This window comes from Theileria parva, chromosome 2 (assembly GCF_000165365.1).
Source record: "Theileria parva strain Muguga chromosome 2, complete sequence, whole genome shotgun sequence".
In the NCBI taxonomy this organism is placed as follows: domain Eukaryota; phylum Apicomplexa; class Aconoidasida; order Piroplasmida; family Theileriidae; genus Theileria; species Theileria parva.
This window is the reverse complement of record NC_007345.1, coordinates 1,225,073-1,244,266: the sequence shown is the minus strand read 5'-3', so window position 1 is coordinate 1,244,266 and position 19,194 is coordinate 1,225,073. Positions and strand designations below refer to the sequence as shown.

The following is a 19,194-nucleotide window of genomic DNA, read 5'->3' as shown; positions in this document are numbered from 1 at the left end:
TATTTTATGAATTTTAATGTTGAAGTAAATAAATTTGGAAAATAATGTTATTTTTGTTTGAGCCCGACTGTGAGGGTATTGTTGAGATTTGTTGTTTTGTTTTATTAAAAGTTTATTTCGAGTATTAGTTTAGTTTGTTGTTTAAGTGAACGGATGGGATCGGTGGATAAAATTTACATGCCAAATTTTGACTGATTCCACCAAACCAAATTTTACTCTTACAAGGTTTTTATCGTAGTTTTACCCCTGCCGGATTTCAAATTATTTCAGTAATTTAAACTTTAATCTTACAAATTCGTTAATTTATCCACAAATTCTCACCAAATTATTAAATTAATAATTAAAATAATTTGTAAATAATCAAAATAATTTGTAAACAAAATAAAATAGAATAGAATAGAATAAAATTGAGTAATTTGTTGGAATTGGAGGGATAGAATAAATTTTAATGTATTGTGTTGTGGAGGACTGAGATGAGTTTATCGTTGGATACGTCGAGTAGTAAAAACGACACGAGTGTCGATCCCGCCTGGAAACGAGATATTCTCGATAAAAACGCAGACAAACGCTATAAAACTGAGGTAATCCACTCTAAATACCCGTTAGTTATTCACTTTTACTCCGTAATTAGTGTTAAATTACCTTGGTTTTCTCTTGAGTTGGCTCTAATTTGGGCTTAATTTACCCATTAAAATCCTTATTTTACCTCTAAAATGCCCTTAAACAGTCCCTAAAATAGTACTAAAATAACCTCTAAAATATGTAAAAATAGCCTAGAAATAGTACTAAAATAACCTCTAAAATATGTAAAAATAGCTCTAAATAGCCTCTAAATAACTCTAAATAGCCCCTAAATGCCATAAAATAGAGCTAAAATAGTACAAAACTAAGCTAAATAAGCCCTAAAACATGACTAAAATATTACTAAAATAGCTTAAATATAGCCTAGAAATAGTACTAAATAAGCTCTAAAATAGCCTAAAATTACCTAAAAATAGCTTAAATATAGCCTAAAATTACCTAAAAATAGCTTAAATATAGCCTAAAATTACCTAAAAATAGCTTAAATATAGCCTAAAATTACCTAAAAATAGCTTAAATATAGCCTAAAATTACCTAAAAATAGCTTAAATATAGCCTAAAATTACCTAAAAATAGCCTAAAAATAGCCCTAAATTACCTCTAAATTAGTCCTAAATTACCCCTAAAATAGTCTTAAAATACCATAAATTTACCTCTAAAATAGCTTAAATTAGTGTTAATTTACTGTTAATAATATAAAGTTGTGTAAATATGTTTAGGATGTGACGAAGACGAGGGGTAGTGAGTTTGAGGATTATTTTTTGAAGCGTGAGTTGCTCATGGGTATTTTTGAGAAGGGTTTTGAGCGTCCTTCTCCCATCCAGGAGGAAAGTATTCCTATCGCTCTCGCCGGTCATGATATTCTCGCCAGAGCCAAAAATGGCACAGGTATTTTTTACCCCGTTACGGTGCTTGCTACCAATCACACAACTTACTCAATAATAATCAGTTCCTTAGTTATCTCCCTACTACTTAGTTCTCCGGGAGTTCTTATTTATCTCCTACTAAACCCCTTAGATAATACTATTGAATATATATAATTGATGTGTGAAATAGGAAAGACGGCTGCATTTGTTATACCTTTACTCCAGAAACTTGATACCTCAGAAGCACAAATTCAAGGTAATCCACTCTTAACTACTTTACTATATACCCCCAAGAGGGAGCTACTTAACTAATACCCCTAGAGGGAGCTATCTTAACTATACTTAACTGTATACCCCTAGAGGGAGCTAATTAACTACACATTACTAATTATATACCCCTAGAGGGAGCTAATTAACTACACATTACTAATTATATACCCCTAGAGGGAGCTAATTAACTACACATTACTAATTATATACCCCTAGAGGGAGCTACTTTATATACCCCTAGAGGGAGCTAATTAACTATATACCCTAGAGGGAGCTACTTTATATACCCCTAGAGGGAGCTACTTTATATACCCCTAAAGGGAGCTAATTAATTGTATACCCCTAGAGGGAGCTACTTTATGTACCCCTAGAGGGAGCTACTTTATGTACCCCTAGAGGGAGCTAATTAACTATATACCCTAGAGGGAGCTACTTAACTATAGTTGGTACACTATTGACTATAGGTTTAATTCTATTGCCTACGCGTGAGTTAGCATTGCAAACTAGTGCGGTGGTGAAGGAGTTGGGTAAATACTTGGAGGTCCAGTGTATGGTTTCCACTGGTGGCACTTCGCTCCGTAACGACATTATGCGTTTGTATAAACCTGTCCACATTCTCTGTGGTACACCTGGTCGTATTTTAGACTTAACTAACAAGGGCGTTGCGGTGTTATCCCAGTGTTCCACAGTAGTCTTAGACGAGGCTGACAAGATGTTATCACAGGAATTCTGTCCGATTGTGGAGGCCCTGTTGAAGTTTCTTCCCACTGAGAAGCAAATTATCTTATACTCCGCCACTTTCCCAGCGAGTGTTCAAGCGTTTAAGGAACAATATTTGCCAAACGCCCATGAGATTAACCTCATGGACGATTTAACTCTCAAGGGGATTACACAATTCTACGCCTACGTTGAGGAACGCCAGAAGGTTCACTGCCTGTCAACTTTATTCGCCAGGCTACAAATTAACCAAGCAATTATCTTCTGTAACTCAGTGGTCAGGGTTGAACTACTGGCCAAGAAGATTACGGAGTTGGGATTCTCCTGTTTCTACATCCATGCGAAGATGATGCAGTCGCATAGGAACAGAGTGTTTCACGATTTTAGGAATGGCGCCTGTAGGTGTTTGGTGTCCTCAGATTTGTTCACCAGAGGAATTGACTTCCGCTTTGTCAACGTCGTGGTTAACTTTGACTTTCCCAAGAACTCGTCCACGTATCTTCACAGGATCGGGAGGTCCGGACGTTTCGGACACCTCGGACTCGCAATCAATCTCGTTACAGAACAAGATAAAGAAGCGCTCTTCAAGTATGATACCAATTTAGTATACTATAGTAGTATAGTATATAGTTAATTAGCTCCCTCTAGGGGTACTATTTACAGTAGTTATTAGCTCCCTCTCCCTTATGTAGTAATTTAGCTCCCTCTAGGGGTATATAGTTAAGTAGCTCCCTCTCGGGGTATATAGTTAATTAGTTAATTAGCTCCCTCTAGGGGTATATAATTAGGTATTGTAAAGTAGCTCCCTCTTGGGGTATATAGTTAAGTATAGTAAATTGTTAATGTTTGTTGTAGAATAGAAGAGGAGTTAGCGACGGAGATAAAGCCGATACCAGCACACGTCGATCCTTCTCTATACTCTTAACTATTGTTAACAGTATTACTATTGTTAGATGTAAATGGTGGGTGTACCAATCGCAGGTGGTTTTTTTGTTCACTTTTTACCACCTTAATTTTTTTTTCTCATCCATACCCATTACTATATATTATTTTATTATTTAATATTGTATTATTTTATGGATGAGTTGAGGAGTAGGAATATCCTGGAGCAACCGTTGATAAAGCAAAAATCAAAGGTAAAGATTCCACAAATTATTTATTAATTTTTTAGGTATCTTTGAGCGCGTATAGCTTTTTATTTTCGGAAATTGTTCAGTACTCTCTCACCAACTCCTCCAAGGATCTTCCATTCACCCAAATGTACCAAATACACAGTACCATATTTATATACCATTAATATAGTAAATAGTTAAAGTAGCTCCCTCTCCCCTTATATTATTAGCTCCCTCTAGGGGTATATATTAAAGTAGCTCCCTCTCGGGGTATATAGTAAAGTATAGTAAGATAGCTCCCTCTAGGGGTATATATCCAGATAGCTCCCTCTCCCTCTACCACCAGTTAACACACATACACATTTATACAGTATTACACACATTTTTACATTATTAACCACAATTATATACTAATAAAGTATTATACGGTATTAATATGGATATAGTAAATAATATTGTAGATTGAGTGGTATGGGAGTGGAGATAGGGAATAGGATCTTGGATTATTTAACTGTTCGTGAAAAGATAACGACGAGGTTTACTAACATCGTTTCGTTACTCACGTTCATCTCAACGACGGTCTGGAAGTATCTCTTCAACCACCACTGCCTTCTACTCAAAGAACGAGACGACAATAAAGAATGTAACAACACATAGTTGTCTTGAAATATACTACAGAGTTAGATAATTATTATGTATAAACGGGTATAATATGTGGTTAGATATGTTGAATGATAGAGAGTTTCAAATAACGAAATACATTTCAATGCCAAAGGTAATTTTCTACACACTCCACAGTCTCAAACAATTAATTATTTTTTAATCAAATTTATTGAAAAATATTTGTAAATTTTGGAATTTGGAAATAAAGTTGAAAGTTGATCGGGCTAGGATAAATAAATTTTCTCACCCAAACATTTCTGCTGCTGCAACCACTTATTTACCAAAAAATAATTATAAATTAAAAATAAAATACCAATAGGTTGCAAATTGAGAAATAGTGGGGTGTAATAAATGTGTAGGAATTGCAGTATATGTCGTGTGGTAGTTTTATAGGTGGAATCGTGCAAGGTATACTAACCTCCGCCAAATTCGTATCTCAACAAATATTAACAATTGTTAACCACATTATTTACCACATTATTTACCAGCAGAAGGAGCCTTAAACACCGTAATTAACACTATTTATCCCTTTCTCCCCCGTATAACAGGAATTAATGTATTAATTAGAATGTAACGGTGAGTGCGCATGACGTAGTGGATGAAAGTAACAGAAAGTCACTAACAATTCTAGTCCAAGCAATTAAATAATTCTCCCAACTCACAACTCAATTAATTCATTAATGAATAATATAATTTATTAAATATATTAAATAATATAATTTGATAATATAATTTGATAATATATTAGATAGTATAGGGATGTGAAGGGGATTGAGTGTATGTGAGTGTGATTGGTGTGAATGTCGGGTATGTTATTGGGATGCATCTGTAGAGAGTGTGATGGTGAAATAGAAATAATAATTTACTGAAATTTTTATTGGATTTTTTTTCTCTCTTTTAATAAATTAACCGAAACAAATCACTTTTTCACAACCTACGTGTGCGCTCTCGAACTTAACCATGGACGCTGGCGGTAAAATTGGAGGCAAAATCGGCGGGAAAGTCGGTGGCATGGGCAAAGGCGGTAAAGGAAAAACCGGTACACCATCACTTACATTTTTTCACTCCGTTTTTATTTATACAGCTAATTATACCATCATTGCTACCGTGGTGCACTTGCAAATTTTTACTCAGTTTTATCTCTATTAATAATTGGAGGGGTTTTGTTAGTTATTTTTTACTAGTTATTCAGATGTTATGTACCCCAAGAGGGAGATGTTCAAATATTAACACTGTTAAGTAGCTCCCTCTCCCCTTATATAGTTATATAGTTAAGTAGCTCCCTCTAGGGGTATATATTTTAGTAGCTCTCTTTAGGGGTATACAGTAAATTAGCTCCCTCTAGGGGTATATAATTAACTATAGTAAATTAGCTCCCTCTAGGGGTAGATAGTTAATATGTGTGAAAACAAAGTTGTCGTTGGACCTAACACCGTAACGTAGGAAGTGGAAAGGGTAAGAAGACACCGATGTCTCGTGCTGCAAGGGCGGGATTACAGTTTCCGGTGGGTCGTGTTCACAGGATGTTGAAGTCGCGTGTGAGTGCTGACGGTCGTGTGGGATCAACAGCGGCAGTGTACGCCTCTGCGATTTTGGAATACCTCACCGCTGAGGTGCTTGAGTTGGCAGGAAACGCCTCGAAGGACCTCAAGGTCAAGCGTATCACGCCACGTCACTTGCAACTGGCCATCAGAGGAGACGAGGAACTCGACACACTCGTCAAGGCTACCATTGCCGGCGGTGGAGTCATCCCACACATCCATAAAGCTTTGATGAATAAAGGACCCGCACCCGTCCTCGTCAAACCGCCGAAACGTCTGTAAACCCACACCTCACATTTATACGTTGAGTTGTTCGTTCAGGTTGATGCAATTTACTCATCACTTCAATACCCTAATCTAATACTCATTTAACCCCATTATTTACACTATTTGCAACCTATTTACATTTATTTTACATTTGTTAATTATTTTTTGGTAAATGAGTGGTTACTGCAGCAGAAATGACTGGGTGAGAAAACTTATTTTCGTAACCCGATCAACTTTGAACTTTATTTTTAAAGTTGATAATTTATAAAAATTTTTTAGATAAAAAAGATTTAAATAATTATTAATAATAAATTCCATCGAATGTGTAGAAAAAATAATAAATAAAATCATTTCACGTAAATTAATCAAATTCATGGAAATAACAATAAATTAATTTTTATTTATGGTTAAAATGTGTAAAATACTGTAAACAGTGTCAATTGGTGGAAATGTGTGAAATAATACCAGTTCCACGGTCAACCCTATAGGGTACCGTAACTATATAAAAAGGAGTAAAAAATGAGTTGGTTTGATAAATTTAAAAGGGAGCCTGAGGTGATAAATTTGAATGAAAGGGCGGAGCGATTCCAGTCTGAGGTGGATGTTATGTTGGCGGAAGTCACGCGTATGTCACTGCCGTTACAGAAAAAATCATTTCAATGTTGTACCAACTGTTTTGACTTAAGTCCGGAGAATTTAGACGAAATTACAAATTGTATTAAAAACTGTCAAAAAAAGCCCGAAGAATTTGGGAACGCCGTACAAGCCGAACTCAACCAACTTCAATCCTCACTCACCAACTGCCACCAAGTTCACACATTTATACTATTATACACTTAATTTACCCATTTACAGTAATTTAGAGCCTATTTTAACTTAATTTATAGAGAATATTTTCACCATAAAAATTGATTAATTTTAATTATTTTTATTAATATTACGTAAATTAATTAAAAATTAATGTAATTTGTAGAAATGTGTGAATATGAACAAGGGTGACGGGAATGTGGAGATGGAGCGGTGTGCGGTGAAATGCTACGATTCCAACCAGAACATGATCAAAACCATCCGCAACAACCTACAAAAAAATTACCAAAATTTTCTCTAACACTTTTATAAATTTTTCTAATGTAGTTTTATCTCTCATTTTTACATTTTATCGCAAATAATGGTATTTATTTTTATATCTACTTAATTTCTGAGTTTACGGAATTTCCCCCTTTATTTTACCTTTATTTCGCTTTATTTTACTAATTACGTAATAATTTGTAGTGATTAATATTTTGGGTAATTTTGTGATTTTAGGGAAAGGCTAAGAAAACGCGGAAATTTGCTCAGGTTAAACGACGACTCTCTTCCAAAGATCCCAAACTGTATTTTTCCCCTTATTTACTTAATTTAACTTAATTTTACGTAAAATTACATAATATTGTTAATTATTTATTTGTAGAAGGGTGAATAAGGAAATTGAGAAGAAGGAAGAGGGCCCAAAACTAACACAATCGTATGTTAATTATTTCTGAGTTAATAAAATGTGTTAGAAATGTTGTTCATTCTGGGATGTTTTTTAATTATAATGAGAATTTGGTTCCGCCGTTTCAGGTCATTGTCGACACCAACTTCGTCAACTCCTCCATTCAAAATAAACTCGACCTTCACAAATCCATGATGGACCTGCTACTCTCAAAATGTAATACCCTTAGTTACCCAGCCCCAGATATTTACTATTTTGCAACCTTTTTGATATTTATTTATTATTTACAATTATTTTTTACGAAATGTGTAGTTACTGCAGCAGAAATTGAGGAAATTTTCCTCGGTAAATCCTAGCCCGATCAACTTTTGCATTTATTTCCAAAATAGTGAAATTTTACAATAAAAACATTGTAATAATGTTTAGGTATAATATGTGTGACGGATTGTATAATTGGTGAGTTGGAGAAGTTGGGGCATCGTTACAGATTAGCTTTACAGTTGGTGAAGGATCCCAGGATTAAACGGCTTAAATGTACTCATAAAGGAACTTACGTCGATGATTGTATTGTAGAACGAGTTCAGTTGGTACGTTACGGTGCTTGCTCCCGCTCACACAGCTCACTCCTCACTACTTAGTTCTCCCTCCTCACTACTTAGTTATGAGTTATCTAATCCTCCGACTCCTACTTCACAGTTATTTACCCCTCAGTTATTTCTTATTTAGCCCTGCGGGGCTCCTACTCCACAGTTATTTACCCTCTGGTTATTCGTTAGTTATTTCTCCCCGTTCCTTAGTATTTAATAATTGTGGAATTAATTTGTTATTAGCACAAGTGTTACATTGTTGCAACTAATGATAAGGATTTGAAGAGGCGGATACGGAAGATACCCGGCGTGCCAATTATGTACGTGAAACGACACCAATACCAAATCGAACGCATCCCCCTCTCAATCACATCCAAATAACCCACAAACTCACTATAATATATTTACTTCATACTATGTGTTATTTATCTATTACTGTGAGAGTACTGTGTGACTGTGGATATCATTAGGAAGATCCAGGCATACCCCTAGGATATCCAAACTCATGATCCTCAGTGTGGTTCCACAGTAACATATTCCCATTAGTTATCATGACACACTTTACACTATCCTTAAGTTTGTAACCGTATCTACACTCGAAAACTATAGGTTCATAATCTTCCCTAGTAAGTTGATGATACTTTGAGGTTCCCTCATCTAGGGAGAACAACTTTACCCCGGAGAAATTGTGTTTATTTTGAGTGATGTCTTCCCAGGGATCACCCTTACCACTCTTGCTAAGGAGAACAAACCTGCCACTCTCCAACAGAATGGAAATATGTTTCACATCCTTGCGAGAGCCCATTAACACTACCTTGAGACCATAGTCATTATCTTTCGCAGACCATATCTTAAGCTCTTTCTTCACAATCCTAGTGATTGTCAAGTTAGCTTTGGGATTGAAGTGGCCAAATCCCCTGGTAGATCTATAGTCAAAGAGATCATTATTCTTGTTAATGTCAATGTCAAGAACAAAAGGAGTTGTCGTGATCCAATCTCTTTTCACCTTATGGAAATGTTTAACCTGGTTATTGTTCTGGAATATGTTAATATTCTTAATACTTGACTCTACACCATAGACCACCACCTTGCTAGAACACTCCTGATCAGTTTTTGCTTCCCAGAAAACATGATCTGAGAATGTCCCAAGCATCAGAACTTTGATAAATAAGAACCCGGGCTTCGCAGTGAAAATCCTCCTCTCACCGTCATGCACATAGTCAAAAGAAATTTTACTAGATGTATTATCAATATGGAGGGGTATTTTGTTGGAAACTCTCTCCCATGGTGCACCAAAATCATGACTGCCATAGTGTAATATCTCACCGTTTATCTGATGTACGCTAACTGTATATCCACTCATGCTAGTGAAAACCTTAGTGGCATACTTTGTAATATCATTAGTCGTCCAGATAACTCCCCCTGATTCACAACAACCACCGGACTTAATTATCTGGTTAAACATTGAACTACCCTTGGCGGTGTAAATCTTAATATTTCTATTATGATCCACAGTAATAATTGGACTCATTATTAGCACATAATACTTTACAAAAGGTAATGCTTGTACAAATATACTTAAAATATAAATTAAGTGTATGGAGTATGTAGGAGATTATTCATCGGGTTTGTTTTGTCTGTCGTCGACGGAGTCGGACTGTATGTCTGATGCCCAGAGTGTGAGGTTATCTCTGAGTAACTGCATTATGAGTGTGGAGTCCTTGTACGAGTCCTCCGAGACCGAGTCGAACTCCGTAATCGCATCATCAAACGCACGCTTCGCCATCTCACACGCCTCGTGAGGCTTGTTCAAAATCTCATAAAAAAACACCGAAAAATTCAATGCCAATCCCAACCTACAAACAATATCGCACCAACCAGTATACTAAAGTAGCTCCCTCTTCTCTAATTAGCTCCCTCTTCTCTAATTAGCTCCCTCTTCTCTAATTAGCTCCGTCTTATCTAACTAGCTCCCTCTAGGGGTATTAATTATATAGCTCCCTCTAGGGGTATATAGTTAAATAGCTCCCTCTGGGGGTATATATCTAAGTAGCTCCCTCTAGGGGTATAATAGTAAGATAGTTAAGAGTATGATAAAGAGTATATAACTGAGGAAAGGGGAGGGAAATGGCTACATAGCTAAGGGTAAGCAAGCACCGTAACGGGATACCTAATGGGATGAGTGGGTTTTAGTTCATTTTCTGCGATTTCAGTGGCACGTTGGTAGCTTTCCTTGGCGTTAGTGCTGGCGTTGGTCTTGTTGTCGTCACAGGAAAACTCACTCACGTAACGGTAGTAGTCACCCTTCATCTTATAATAAAACACCAAACTCTCACTCTCCTACACACATTAATCTCAACAAACCACAATATATAACAATAGGTAAATAGGTAATTAAGGGATAATTAGGGGATAGGGGGATAGGGGGGATAGGGAGCTAGCTAGGGGTCTGGTGACTAAATAACTGTGTAACTAATGACTGGGGAACTGGTCCAGGAGGAATAACTGGATAACTAAGTGGTAGGACGTAAATAATTCAATAACTAAGTGGATGCAAGCCCCGTAACGTACATTAGTCGAGGAGATGAGTTTATTGTTGAGGAGTGAGAGGATATTGTTACAGATTTCGTTAAGTTCGCCTTCGATTTTGACGCGGTACTGGCGGGCGAGCGCCTTGTGACTGGTGTTGTTCTTACTCGCCTCCTTCTGCTCCACACTACTCACTATACGCCAACTCGCACGCCTCGAACCAACACTATTCTTATATGCCACACTCTACAACAACGTCAAATAAGTAAAAATAATTCCAAAAAACACAAATTTGGAAATAAATGCCAGAATTGATCGGGCTACGATTTACCGAGGAAAATTTCCTCAATTATTGCTGCTTCAACCACTTATTTATGAAAAAATAATTGTAAATAGTAAAATAAATGTCAAAAAGGTTGCAAAAAGAGAAATAAATGGGGTAGTAGGTAACTAGGGGTTATGTAGGAAACTAGTACCCCCGGAGGGAGCTACCTAACTATATAGGGAGAGGGAGCAAGGTAGCGTACCAGTAAATTACGTTCTTCAACGGTTAATTCTTCTTTATCTGAAACACAAGTCTCCACCAAAGTCTTCATCGCATTCGCCATCTCTAAACAATTATACAAGTGGAGATAAATAATTAACAATTAGTAATAGCTGGGGATATTATTGGCAGGTACCGTCGTAGCGTTCGGCCTGTTCGGCGAGCTTGGCCGTGTAAATCAGCTCTGATCTGTGATTATCCTCTGACATTTTCTAACTTTTCCCAAAAAAATTTTAATCCCAGAAATTTTATGATCCAATAAATTAATCCAATTTAAGATCAAATAAATTAAATTTAAGATCCAATAATCAAAATTTTGAAAAAAATTCGAAATCTGTAAATTACTGGAAAAATCTGTAAATTACTGAAAAATCTGTAGATCAGTGGAAAGTGAAAATTGTTGGTGATGGGTTGCGGATCAGAAAATTGTTGTGGAGTAAAATTGAAGAAAGATCAGTGGTTAAAAAATCTGTGACGTCGGATTCTGGATGAAATTGTATAAAAAATAAAATTGATAGGGGAAGGCGTTGGAAATGATGTTTATTGGGTGTTGATTTTGGGGTTTTAGACTGAGATTCGTGGGTGAAGGGTTAAAAGCGCCTTTGGTTATAAGATGAGTTTTAGAGTGTGAAAAGGGGTATGGAAAATGTCTAATGTAGAGTTGCACTTGTTAGCTTTACGTGGGGGTTGACCCACAATAGAGTAGTGTGGATTAATTTTTTTCGCTGTACACATATTTAATTCTCTTTTTTTACTTTACACACCTGACTTTTCTTTTCTGATTTGTCAACTTGGTTGTTTTTCTCGTACACATTTTACCCTTTTAATACACATTTTCCCCTTTTATTCCCACTTTTTACTTTACGGGTTTTTTTACTTTTTACCCTGAAATTACTTTTTTAATTTGTTTACCCAAGGATTTCAATTGTGATCTGATTGTAGCAGTTTAGAATTGAAAATGGTGAAGGTAATGAAGAGCAAGATGAAGGTGAAGAAGGAGGTGAAGAAAGACTTGAAGAAGAAGGTTGCCGTCGGGGCTTCAAAAAAAAAAGCCCCCTTGACAAAACTTTCGGGCGGTCAGCACTCGAAACTGGCCGTCAAACTCAACCAACACCACTCCAAGCTCAAGCACGCGGGAAAACAGGTCAAAAAGCAGGCCAAGGCTCCGAAAAAAGCACCAAAACTCAACGCCAAACACACTGGCAAAGCAACCAAACGCACAGCCAAAACCAAAAAACAAACCAAAAAAACCAAAACCACAAAGAAAACACTAAAACACAAGAACAAGAAATAAACATCACACTCTACACACTACTCAAACCCTTTCTTCATTAACTCTCACTACTCACATACTCACACTACTCACACTGTTACACATCCCCATTTATTATTAATTTGCAACCTTTTTGTAATTTATTTACAATTTGGAATTAAAATTTGGTAAATGTGTAGTTGGTGCAGCAGATTATTGAGTTATTTTCCTCGGAGACTGGACACTTGACCGGAGGAAATTAAAGAAATCAGTGAAAGGATGAGAGTGATGGGATTTGAGTGATGGGATTTGAGTGATGGGACTTAAGTGTAATGGCATTTTTTGGTCTTTGAAGCTTTAAATTTCACCTGTAATTTATTCCAACCTCATTCACACCACACTTTACACACTTTACACACTATTTAACTAATTAATAAATAATTAATTAAGTAATAAAATTGATGAAAATGTGATGAAAATGTTAGTTGAGTAGTTTGATGAGATTTTTGAGTGTTTCGTATGTGCCCCAAGAGATGGCGGCGGACGGCGTACACATGCCAATCCTCGTGCTCATGCCCCTCGTAAACCCTCTCAAGCCCTCATTACGATATATATTCCTAAACGTCATCAACACGTTCTACACATCAATTATATTATTTAAGTAATTATTAAGTAGGTAATTAGTGAGTAATTATTGAGTAATTAGTTAATTTGTGTGGTGTGTGTTGTGAGTAATGAGTTGTGTACTTTGTATTTGAGGGGTTGGTGGTGTGGTGAAGTTTGTGTTTGTAGTCTCGTTTTAATGACGTCCAAAGGTGTCGTTAAAGCTCCAGCTATCGCACCGCCCAGTCCTATAGCCACAGAGTTAACAATTAGTTAACAATAATTATGTCAATTTGAGGAAAAAATAATTACAAAAAATGGGTAAAAAAAATAAAATGTCAAAATCGATCGGGTTAGGAGAAATAAATTTTCTCACCCAGTCATTTCTGCTGCTTCAACCACTTATTTACCAAAAAACAATAGCAAAAATAAAATAAATATCAAAAAGGTTGCAAAAACTGTAATATCTGGGGTAAGGTAAAACTGTATTAATGAGTAACTGGAGAGCTAGTAACCAAGGGGACAAAGATAGAGCCATCGGGGTGGCTAACTCTGTAGAAATAACTCTGTAGATACATAACTAGTGTGAGCGGACCTCACACCGTAACGCACCTGAGTAAACAAATTGTTTATAGTTGCTAATCTTCTCTTCATGGTTAACTTGTTTTAGGAGATGAATAATGGTGACGAGAAGTGAGTGATAGGGGATATTCATAAAAAGTGTGATTGAAAGTGATCTGAAGAGCGCTGTGACTCCCTCATTCCTGAGTAGATTAGCAACACACTCCGCAGTGTTGCTGTGTAAATTAAGTTGTAATCTCTGCTTAATAACGTCGGCTGGAGTTAAAATTAAATCATGGCAAATCGTAGCTGTTGCGCCAGAAATCGCAATATTGCCTGAATTTTTTATCTTCTCATACACAGTAAAATATAATACATGCGCCGGAATACAGCCAATTATTATAACATTACTTCCCTTAAACAGGTTAGTATACAGGCCTCTAGTGGGAGCTAACTTAGTATTCACAGTATACGTCGTTAATCTTCTAACACCGTTACTAATTGTATAACAATTAGAAGAGTTTCTAGGGTTAACAGAACTGTTTATAGAATTGTGAATAGGTGAATTAGTTTGTAGTCTGGTCTTAATGGTGTCCAAAGGGAACAGCGAAATATGCTCCATAACACCAGCAATACTACCACAAAACGCATGCTGCCAAAACGGTAATTCACCTAATCATCATTACACTGTTCCACATAGTATTATAAGTATATTATTAATTAGCTCCCTCTCCATTATATAGTAAATTAGCTCCCTCTCGGGGTATATCTAAGAGTATATATTTAAGTAGCTCCCTCTCGGGGTATATCTAAGAGTATATATTTAAGTAGCTCCCTCTCGGGGTATATCTAAGAGTATATATTTAAGTAGCTCCCTCTTGGGTATATCTAAGAGTATATATTTAAGTAGCTCCCTCTAGGGGTATAATAGTAGGTATATAGTTAACTAGCTCCCTCTAGGGGTATAATGGGTATGGTTATATAGGTTTAATAGTGGTGAATAGAGTAATGTAGGAGATACCTGTCCAATTTTCCCAGTCGAGTGGATTATTAGGATCCGAGTCCATTTTACAAGAAATATTTTACATTATTCAAATACTTTAAATCACTCAAATATTTTACATTAAATTTAATACAACATTTAATAAATAAAATTATAAAATTATTATATTTAATAAATAAAATTACGATAGAATGAATAAAATTATAAAATTATGATATGGAATGAATAAGATGATTCCAGCCCCCATCCAAACAAATACAAAAAATAATTAAATAATTTGAAAAAAATATTTACTAAAATTTGATTAAAATTTATTAAAATTTGATTAAAATTTAAAATTAAATTTGTATTAAATTTGTATTAAGTTTGTATTAAATTTGGTGAGAATGTGTTTTATTTATTACCAGCCGTACTTCATCTGGGTTTCTCGCTTACTCTTCCTCATGTGTATTGTTTGCTCCAGGATCTCAGCCTCCTTATCCTGCGCCTCCATCGCCAACCAATTTATCTACAACATTTTACACAATAATATTTAACTGTAGATAATTATGAGTAAATATTATTAAGTTGTGGACTTGGTGTTTTCGTTTTTGTGTTCTTCTGGCAACGTTTGTGGTGATTACGTGGCCGTCTTCAGTTTCCATAAGTCTCGTAGGCATGTTAAACCTTTTCCCGCCCTCATACAAAATGTCCTTGTTACACGTGTAATTTCGCTCCTTCTCACTACAACAACGTTAGTACCAAGTTAACCGCAGATTAAATTTGGTCAATTTTAGGAAAAAATAATTTCAAATTTCACGATTTTGGAAATAAATGCCAAAGTTGATCGGGCTAGGATTTACCGAGGAAATTTTCCTCAATTTCTGCTGCTTCAACCACTTATTTATCAAAAAATAATTGTAAATGTAAAATAAATGACAAAAAGGTTGCAAATAAATAATAAATGGGGCTGGGTAACTAGGGGTGTTACATTTTGGAGAGTCGTAGATCATCGGCTTTGATATCAGTGACTTTAACCTTAGGTCCTAGCCACTAAAATATATTTAATAGTTTATTATTACCTGTGACGACTTGAGTAATTTGTCAAAGTTGATGTTTGACTTGTTAAAACTGTCCATGGCCTCGTTATAATCAATTCCTTCCTCATACTTCTGCTGGTCAGGGATTGCCGCAGGTTCAGCGTCCGTTAAATCGGATTTTTCAAGTGTTTCCGGGGGTTTGGTTACGAGTAAATCTGTTTCTGTTAGTTCTTGTGATTTTATCTTTACATTATCAAATTTCTCTATTCTCCTCAGTTTTTTATTTATTGTAAACAGGCCTCCGGCACTCTTTTTATCTTCAACTTTCTTCTCCTCATTTAAAACTTCAACTTTATTCACATTATTTAAATTATTTTCCACAGTATTATCAATTTTATCATTATTTAAATTATCAATTTTATTATCATTTTGATTATTAATATCTTCTGTAATATTTAAATTATTATTTGTGGAATCGTCTGAGTCGGTATCTGTGAGTGCTGAGTTTAACCAGTCCATATTGAGTGATAGTGTTCAGTAGATGTTTTTTACGCTTTTAACCCTATTTCTAATAAATTCCCAAAATTCAACACATAACTACATCATCAAAGGTTTTTTTACCTAATTATTATTATTTTATTTTTTAATAATTTTTCAGATTTTAATTTTTTTTCTCATTCCACACCCACACATTACAACATCAAATCTTCCACTCCAAACTCCAACTACCCAATCAACAAACTTCACACTATTAACCCTGTTAACCCAGTTGACACGAATAACTTAGGTGACACTAATAACTTAGTTGATGTAGTGGAAAATGAGAGGATTAGGGAAGTATTATTATCAGTTAAGGAGTGGGAAAACTCGAACAAATTTCCAAAACCCCGTCCGTTAAGCTCAAAAAACCCCTCGAGTACACAAAATTCAGCAAATGAAGATTTGAGCGAAAGTGACCTCTTGGAGTTGGAGAAAAAGTACCTGGAACCGCAGGAAAACTCAACGTTTAATCGCATAATCACCGAGAATATCAGGGAATCTCAACACAATCATGAGAAAAATAAAGGTAAACGCGATAAATATGAGGACTGGCGTGAGTTGGTGCGTGAGTTTAAGGTGCTTGGGGTCGGTAAAAAATGCTACGGCTGCGGCGTTAACTTACAATTCACAAACCCTAACGGGCGCGGATACGTTCAGGAATCTTACTTCCACAACGAACTCAGCAAATGCCAACGTTGCTCCGCTCTCTCCTCCAATATCTCAACCCTCCTATCCCAATCTCCAAACACTCTCACTCTTAATAGTGTGAATAGTGTAAACAGTGTAAACAGTGTAAATAAGGGGAATAAGGGGAATAAGGGGAACAATGTGTTGGGAATAAGAGAGGCGTCGAATGAGACGATAGGTGTGGTGAGGAATATGTTGAGGCTGAAGAGTCGGAGGCGGGTTACTATTTTGTACATTATCGACGTCATTGATCCGCACATCGAGTATAAATTACTACAAATTATTAAACAACGTAGGTTCTCCGTTACGGGGCTTGCTACCACTCACACAGATTTATCCCGTTATCTTCCTCCTACTTACCCTTTATTACTTATTTACCCTTTATTTTACGCCTTATTTTAGCTGTATTTTAGTCATTTTTAGCCTTATTTATACATTTTTAGCTTATTTTTAGTCATTTTTAGCTTCTTTTTAGTCATTTTTAGCTTATTTTTAGTCATTTTTAGCTTCTTTTTAGTCATTTTTAGCTTCTTTTTAGTCATTTTTAGCTTCTTTTTAGTCATTTTTAGCTTATTTTTAGTCATTTTTAGCTTATTTTTAGTCATTTTTAGCTTCTTTTTAGTCATTTTTAGCTTCTTTTTAGTCTTTTTTTACCCTTATTTTAGCCATATTTTAGGCTTATTTTAGGCTTATTTACCCTTATTTATACCTTATTTACCCTTTATACCTTATTTACCCTTTATACCTTATTTACCCTTTATTATACACTTATTTATCCCCTAGGTTCATAATATAAATATTTGTATGGTATTAATTATGACCATAGGTGAGTCGATTGGTGGCGTCAGATTTTACCTAATTTTGAATAAAATTGACTTGTTGCCAAAGCACAATAAGGAGGAACTGGTCCAATTTTTCAAGAAAATGATCAACTCCAAAGTCGAACTACTCAAAGCCAAACATATTTTTACTGTCCGTTACGGTGCTTGCTAACGCTTACTTATTTAGTTATTCCTCCAGACACTCTTATTCCCTCACCTATACCCCCGGAATCACTTAGTTATTCCTTATTTACCCCTTAGAGTAATTATTTACCCTCTTAGAGTAATTATTTATCTAGTTAATAGTATTACTAATGTGTGGTATAGATAAGTGGTAAGTATAGGAAGAACGTGGGTGAGTTGATGGGTGTGATATTGACAGAGGCGAAGCGGCTGGGGAACCAAATTCTCTTCATCGGACCAACTAACTCCGGCAAATCCACCCTCATCAATCTACTACACAAACAATTCACTCACAACTCTCTACACAAACAATTCACTCACAATACAACTAATGGTGTGACTAATAAATCTGATAATTGTGTGTGTAAAAGAGTGACGAGTAGTATAATTCCTGGAACGACGTTGGGTGTGATAAATATATCACTTGGTGGCGGTTTGAGTATTTATGACACGCCTGGGATTTTCGTGCCCAACTCGCTCATCTCACACGTTAACGATGTTAACTTAAAACATCTCATCACTCAGAATATTTATCCCAATAAACCAATCACACTCAAGAAAGGTGCGTTACGGTGATGCGTTACGGTGCTTGCTAACGCTTAGTTATTTATTACTTAGTTATATATACGGATAGCCACCCCAATGGGACTCTTTTTGTCCCTCCTGAACTCTTAGTTCTCTTTCCAGAGTTCTTAGTTATCCCTCCGGAGTTCTTAGTTATGTGTTATAACACTTAATATAATTGTATAATGAATGTTAGGGTATAGTATGTTGATTGACAGGTATGTGAGGCTGGACATGATTAGTGGCCGTGACGTATTTTTCAAGTGTTACTTCTCCGATAAACTCAAACTCCACATCAAACCCACACATATAATTAACCAATTCCTCCGAAAACACTATAACAATCAAGTTCTCTACTATCCAACCACGCAATATCCCACCACTATTAACTCTGGGAACAATATGAACAATAATACTACAGTTAATACTGGAGAAACATGGGTTGGAAGGAGGATTGGTGTGGTGATGAGTGGTTGGGAGGTTGCGACTTGTGACTTGTGTATAAAAGGGCTTGGGTTTCTGACTGTCGGCGGTGCCCTTTCCGCCGACTTTAACCTCTACACCATGAAGGATATTTCATGCCACCTCAGACCGCCGATCTTTCCCAAGAATATCTTCCCATTCGTACCCAGGAAATCTTAACCCCAAACTAATATACTCTCGACTTACTAAATATTGTGTATAGAATGTGTAAAGTGTGTGTATAGAATGTGTAAAGTGTGTGTAAAGTGTGTGTAAAGTGTGTAAAGTGTGTAAAGTGTGTAAAGTATGTGTAAAGTGTGTGTAGAGTGTGTAAAGTATGTGTAAAG

General features: G+C 35.9%; 11 protein-coding genes across 11 annotated transcripts; 7 read left to right on the top strand and 4 right to left on the bottom strand.

The window, feature by feature from the left end:
• Positions 1-110: 110 nt before the first annotated feature.
• Positions 111-3,465, top strand: RH8 (DEAD-box ATP-dependent RNA helicase 8). The gene is made up of 5 exons (XM_760086.2): positions 111-581; positions 1,302-1,470; positions 1,639-1,704; positions 2,183-3,023; positions 3,291-3,465. Exons 1-5 carry the CDS (start codon positions 474-476, stop codon positions 3,358-3,360), a joined length of 1,254 nt encoding a protein of 417 aa, XP_765179.1. The 5' UTR covers positions 111-473; the 3' UTR covers positions 3,361-3,465.
• trappc5 (Transport protein particle (TRAPP) component family protein) lies at positions 3,444-4,909 on the top strand (the record flags this gene model as incomplete). The annotated part of the gene is made up of 6 exons (XM_760085.2): positions 3,444-3,571; positions 3,607-3,695; positions 4,009-4,190; positions 4,270-4,322; positions 4,570-4,641; positions 4,778-4,858. The coding sequence occupies exons 1-6, from the start codon at positions 3,512-3,514 to the stop codon at positions 4,856-4,858; spliced, it is 537 nt and encodes a 178-aa protein (XP_765178.1). The 5' UTR covers positions 3,444-3,511.
• Positions 4,910-5,043: 134 nt separating this feature from the next.
• On the top strand, positions 5,044-6,123 carry htz-1 (Histone H2A.V). The gene is made up of 2 exons (XM_760084.2): positions 5,044-5,249; positions 5,654-6,123. Exons 1-2 carry the CDS (start codon positions 5,171-5,173, stop codon positions 6,031-6,033), a joined length of 459 nt encoding a protein of 152 aa, XP_765177.1. The 5' UTR covers positions 5,044-5,170; the 3' UTR covers positions 6,034-6,123.
• Positions 6,124-6,350: 227 nt separating this feature from the next.
• TpMuguga_02g00610 (uncharacterized protein) lies at positions 6,351-7,139 on the top strand (the record flags this gene model as incomplete). Its single annotated transcript, XM_760083.2, has 2 exons — positions 6,351-6,828; positions 6,992-7,126. Exons 1-2 carry the CDS (start codon positions 6,538-6,540, stop codon positions 7,124-7,126), a joined length of 426 nt encoding a protein of 141 aa, XP_765176.1. The 5' UTR covers positions 6,351-6,537.
• Positions 7,086-8,491, top strand: FCF1 (Fcf1 family protein). Its single transcript, XM_760082.2, has 7 exons — positions 7,086-7,189; positions 7,324-7,391; positions 7,469-7,522; positions 7,560-7,708; positions 7,805-7,837; positions 7,919-8,079; positions 8,323-8,491. The coding sequence occupies exons 1-7, from the start codon at positions 7,187-7,189 to the stop codon at positions 8,458-8,460; spliced, it is 606 nt and encodes a 201-aa protein (XP_765175.1). The 5' UTR covers positions 7,086-7,186; the 3' UTR covers positions 8,461-8,491.
• A 54-nt stretch (positions 8,492-8,545) lies between these two features.
• TpMuguga_02g00608 (uncharacterized protein) lies at positions 8,546-9,610 on the bottom strand (the record flags this gene model as incomplete). Its single annotated transcript, XM_760081.1, has 1 exon — positions 8,546-9,610. The coding sequence occupies one exon, from the start codon at positions 9,608-9,610 to the stop codon at positions 8,546-8,548; it is 1,065 nt and encodes a 354-aa protein (XP_765174.1).
• Positions 9,611-9,678: 68 nt separating this feature from the next.
• On the bottom strand, positions 9,679-11,797 carry fttB (uncharacterized protein). The gene is made up of 5 exons (XM_760080.2): positions 11,289-11,797; positions 11,136-11,218; positions 10,651-10,854; positions 10,250-10,419; positions 9,679-9,935 (listed from the first exon to the last, which is right to left on the bottom strand). The coding sequence occupies exons 1-5, from the start codon at positions 11,359-11,361 to the stop codon at positions 9,695-9,697; spliced, it is 771 nt and encodes a 256-aa protein (XP_765173.1). The 5' UTR covers positions 11,362-11,797; the 3' UTR covers positions 9,679-9,694.
• A 5-nt stretch (positions 11,798-11,802) lies between these two features.
• Positions 11,803-12,745, top strand: TpMuguga_02g00606 (uncharacterized protein). The gene has a single exon (XM_760079.2). It carries the CDS (start codon positions 12,111-12,113, stop codon positions 12,444-12,446), a length of 336 nt encoding a protein of 111 aa, XP_765172.1. The 5' UTR covers positions 11,803-12,110; the 3' UTR covers positions 12,447-12,745.
• Positions 12,746-12,848: 103 nt separating this feature from the next.
• On the bottom strand, positions 12,849-14,778 carry SLC25A37 (Mitochondrial carrier family protein; the record flags this gene model as incomplete). Its single annotated transcript, XM_760078.2, has 4 exons — positions 14,590-14,778; positions 13,620-14,240; positions 13,152-13,255; positions 12,886-13,041 (listed from the first exon to the last, which is right to left on the bottom strand). Exons 1-4 carry the CDS (start codon positions 14,633-14,635, stop codon positions 12,886-12,888), a joined length of 927 nt encoding a protein of 308 aa, XP_765171.1. The 5' UTR covers positions 14,636-14,778.
• Positions 14,779-14,881: 103 nt separating this feature from the next.
• TpMuguga_02g00604 (Mitotic checkpoint regulator MAD2B-interacting family protein) lies at positions 14,882-16,241 on the bottom strand. Its single transcript, XM_760077.2, has 4 exons — positions 15,633-16,241; positions 15,542-15,603; positions 15,147-15,294; positions 14,882-15,079 (listed from the first exon to the last, which is right to left on the bottom strand). The coding sequence occupies exons 1-4, from the start codon at positions 16,107-16,109 to the stop codon at positions 14,972-14,974; spliced, it is 795 nt and encodes a 264-aa protein (XP_765170.2). The 5' UTR covers positions 16,110-16,241; the 3' UTR covers positions 14,882-14,971.
• On the top strand, positions 15,974-19,053 carry yqeH (50S ribosome-binding GTPase family protein). Its single transcript, XM_760076.2, has 5 exons — positions 15,974-16,201; positions 16,249-17,157; positions 17,644-17,789; positions 17,966-18,383; positions 18,582-19,053. Exons 1-5 carry the CDS (start codon positions 16,132-16,134, stop codon positions 19,025-19,027), a joined length of 1,989 nt encoding a protein of 662 aa, XP_765169.1. The 5' UTR covers positions 15,974-16,131; the 3' UTR covers positions 19,028-19,053.
• The last annotated feature ends 141 nt before the right edge of the window (positions 19,054-19,194 follow it).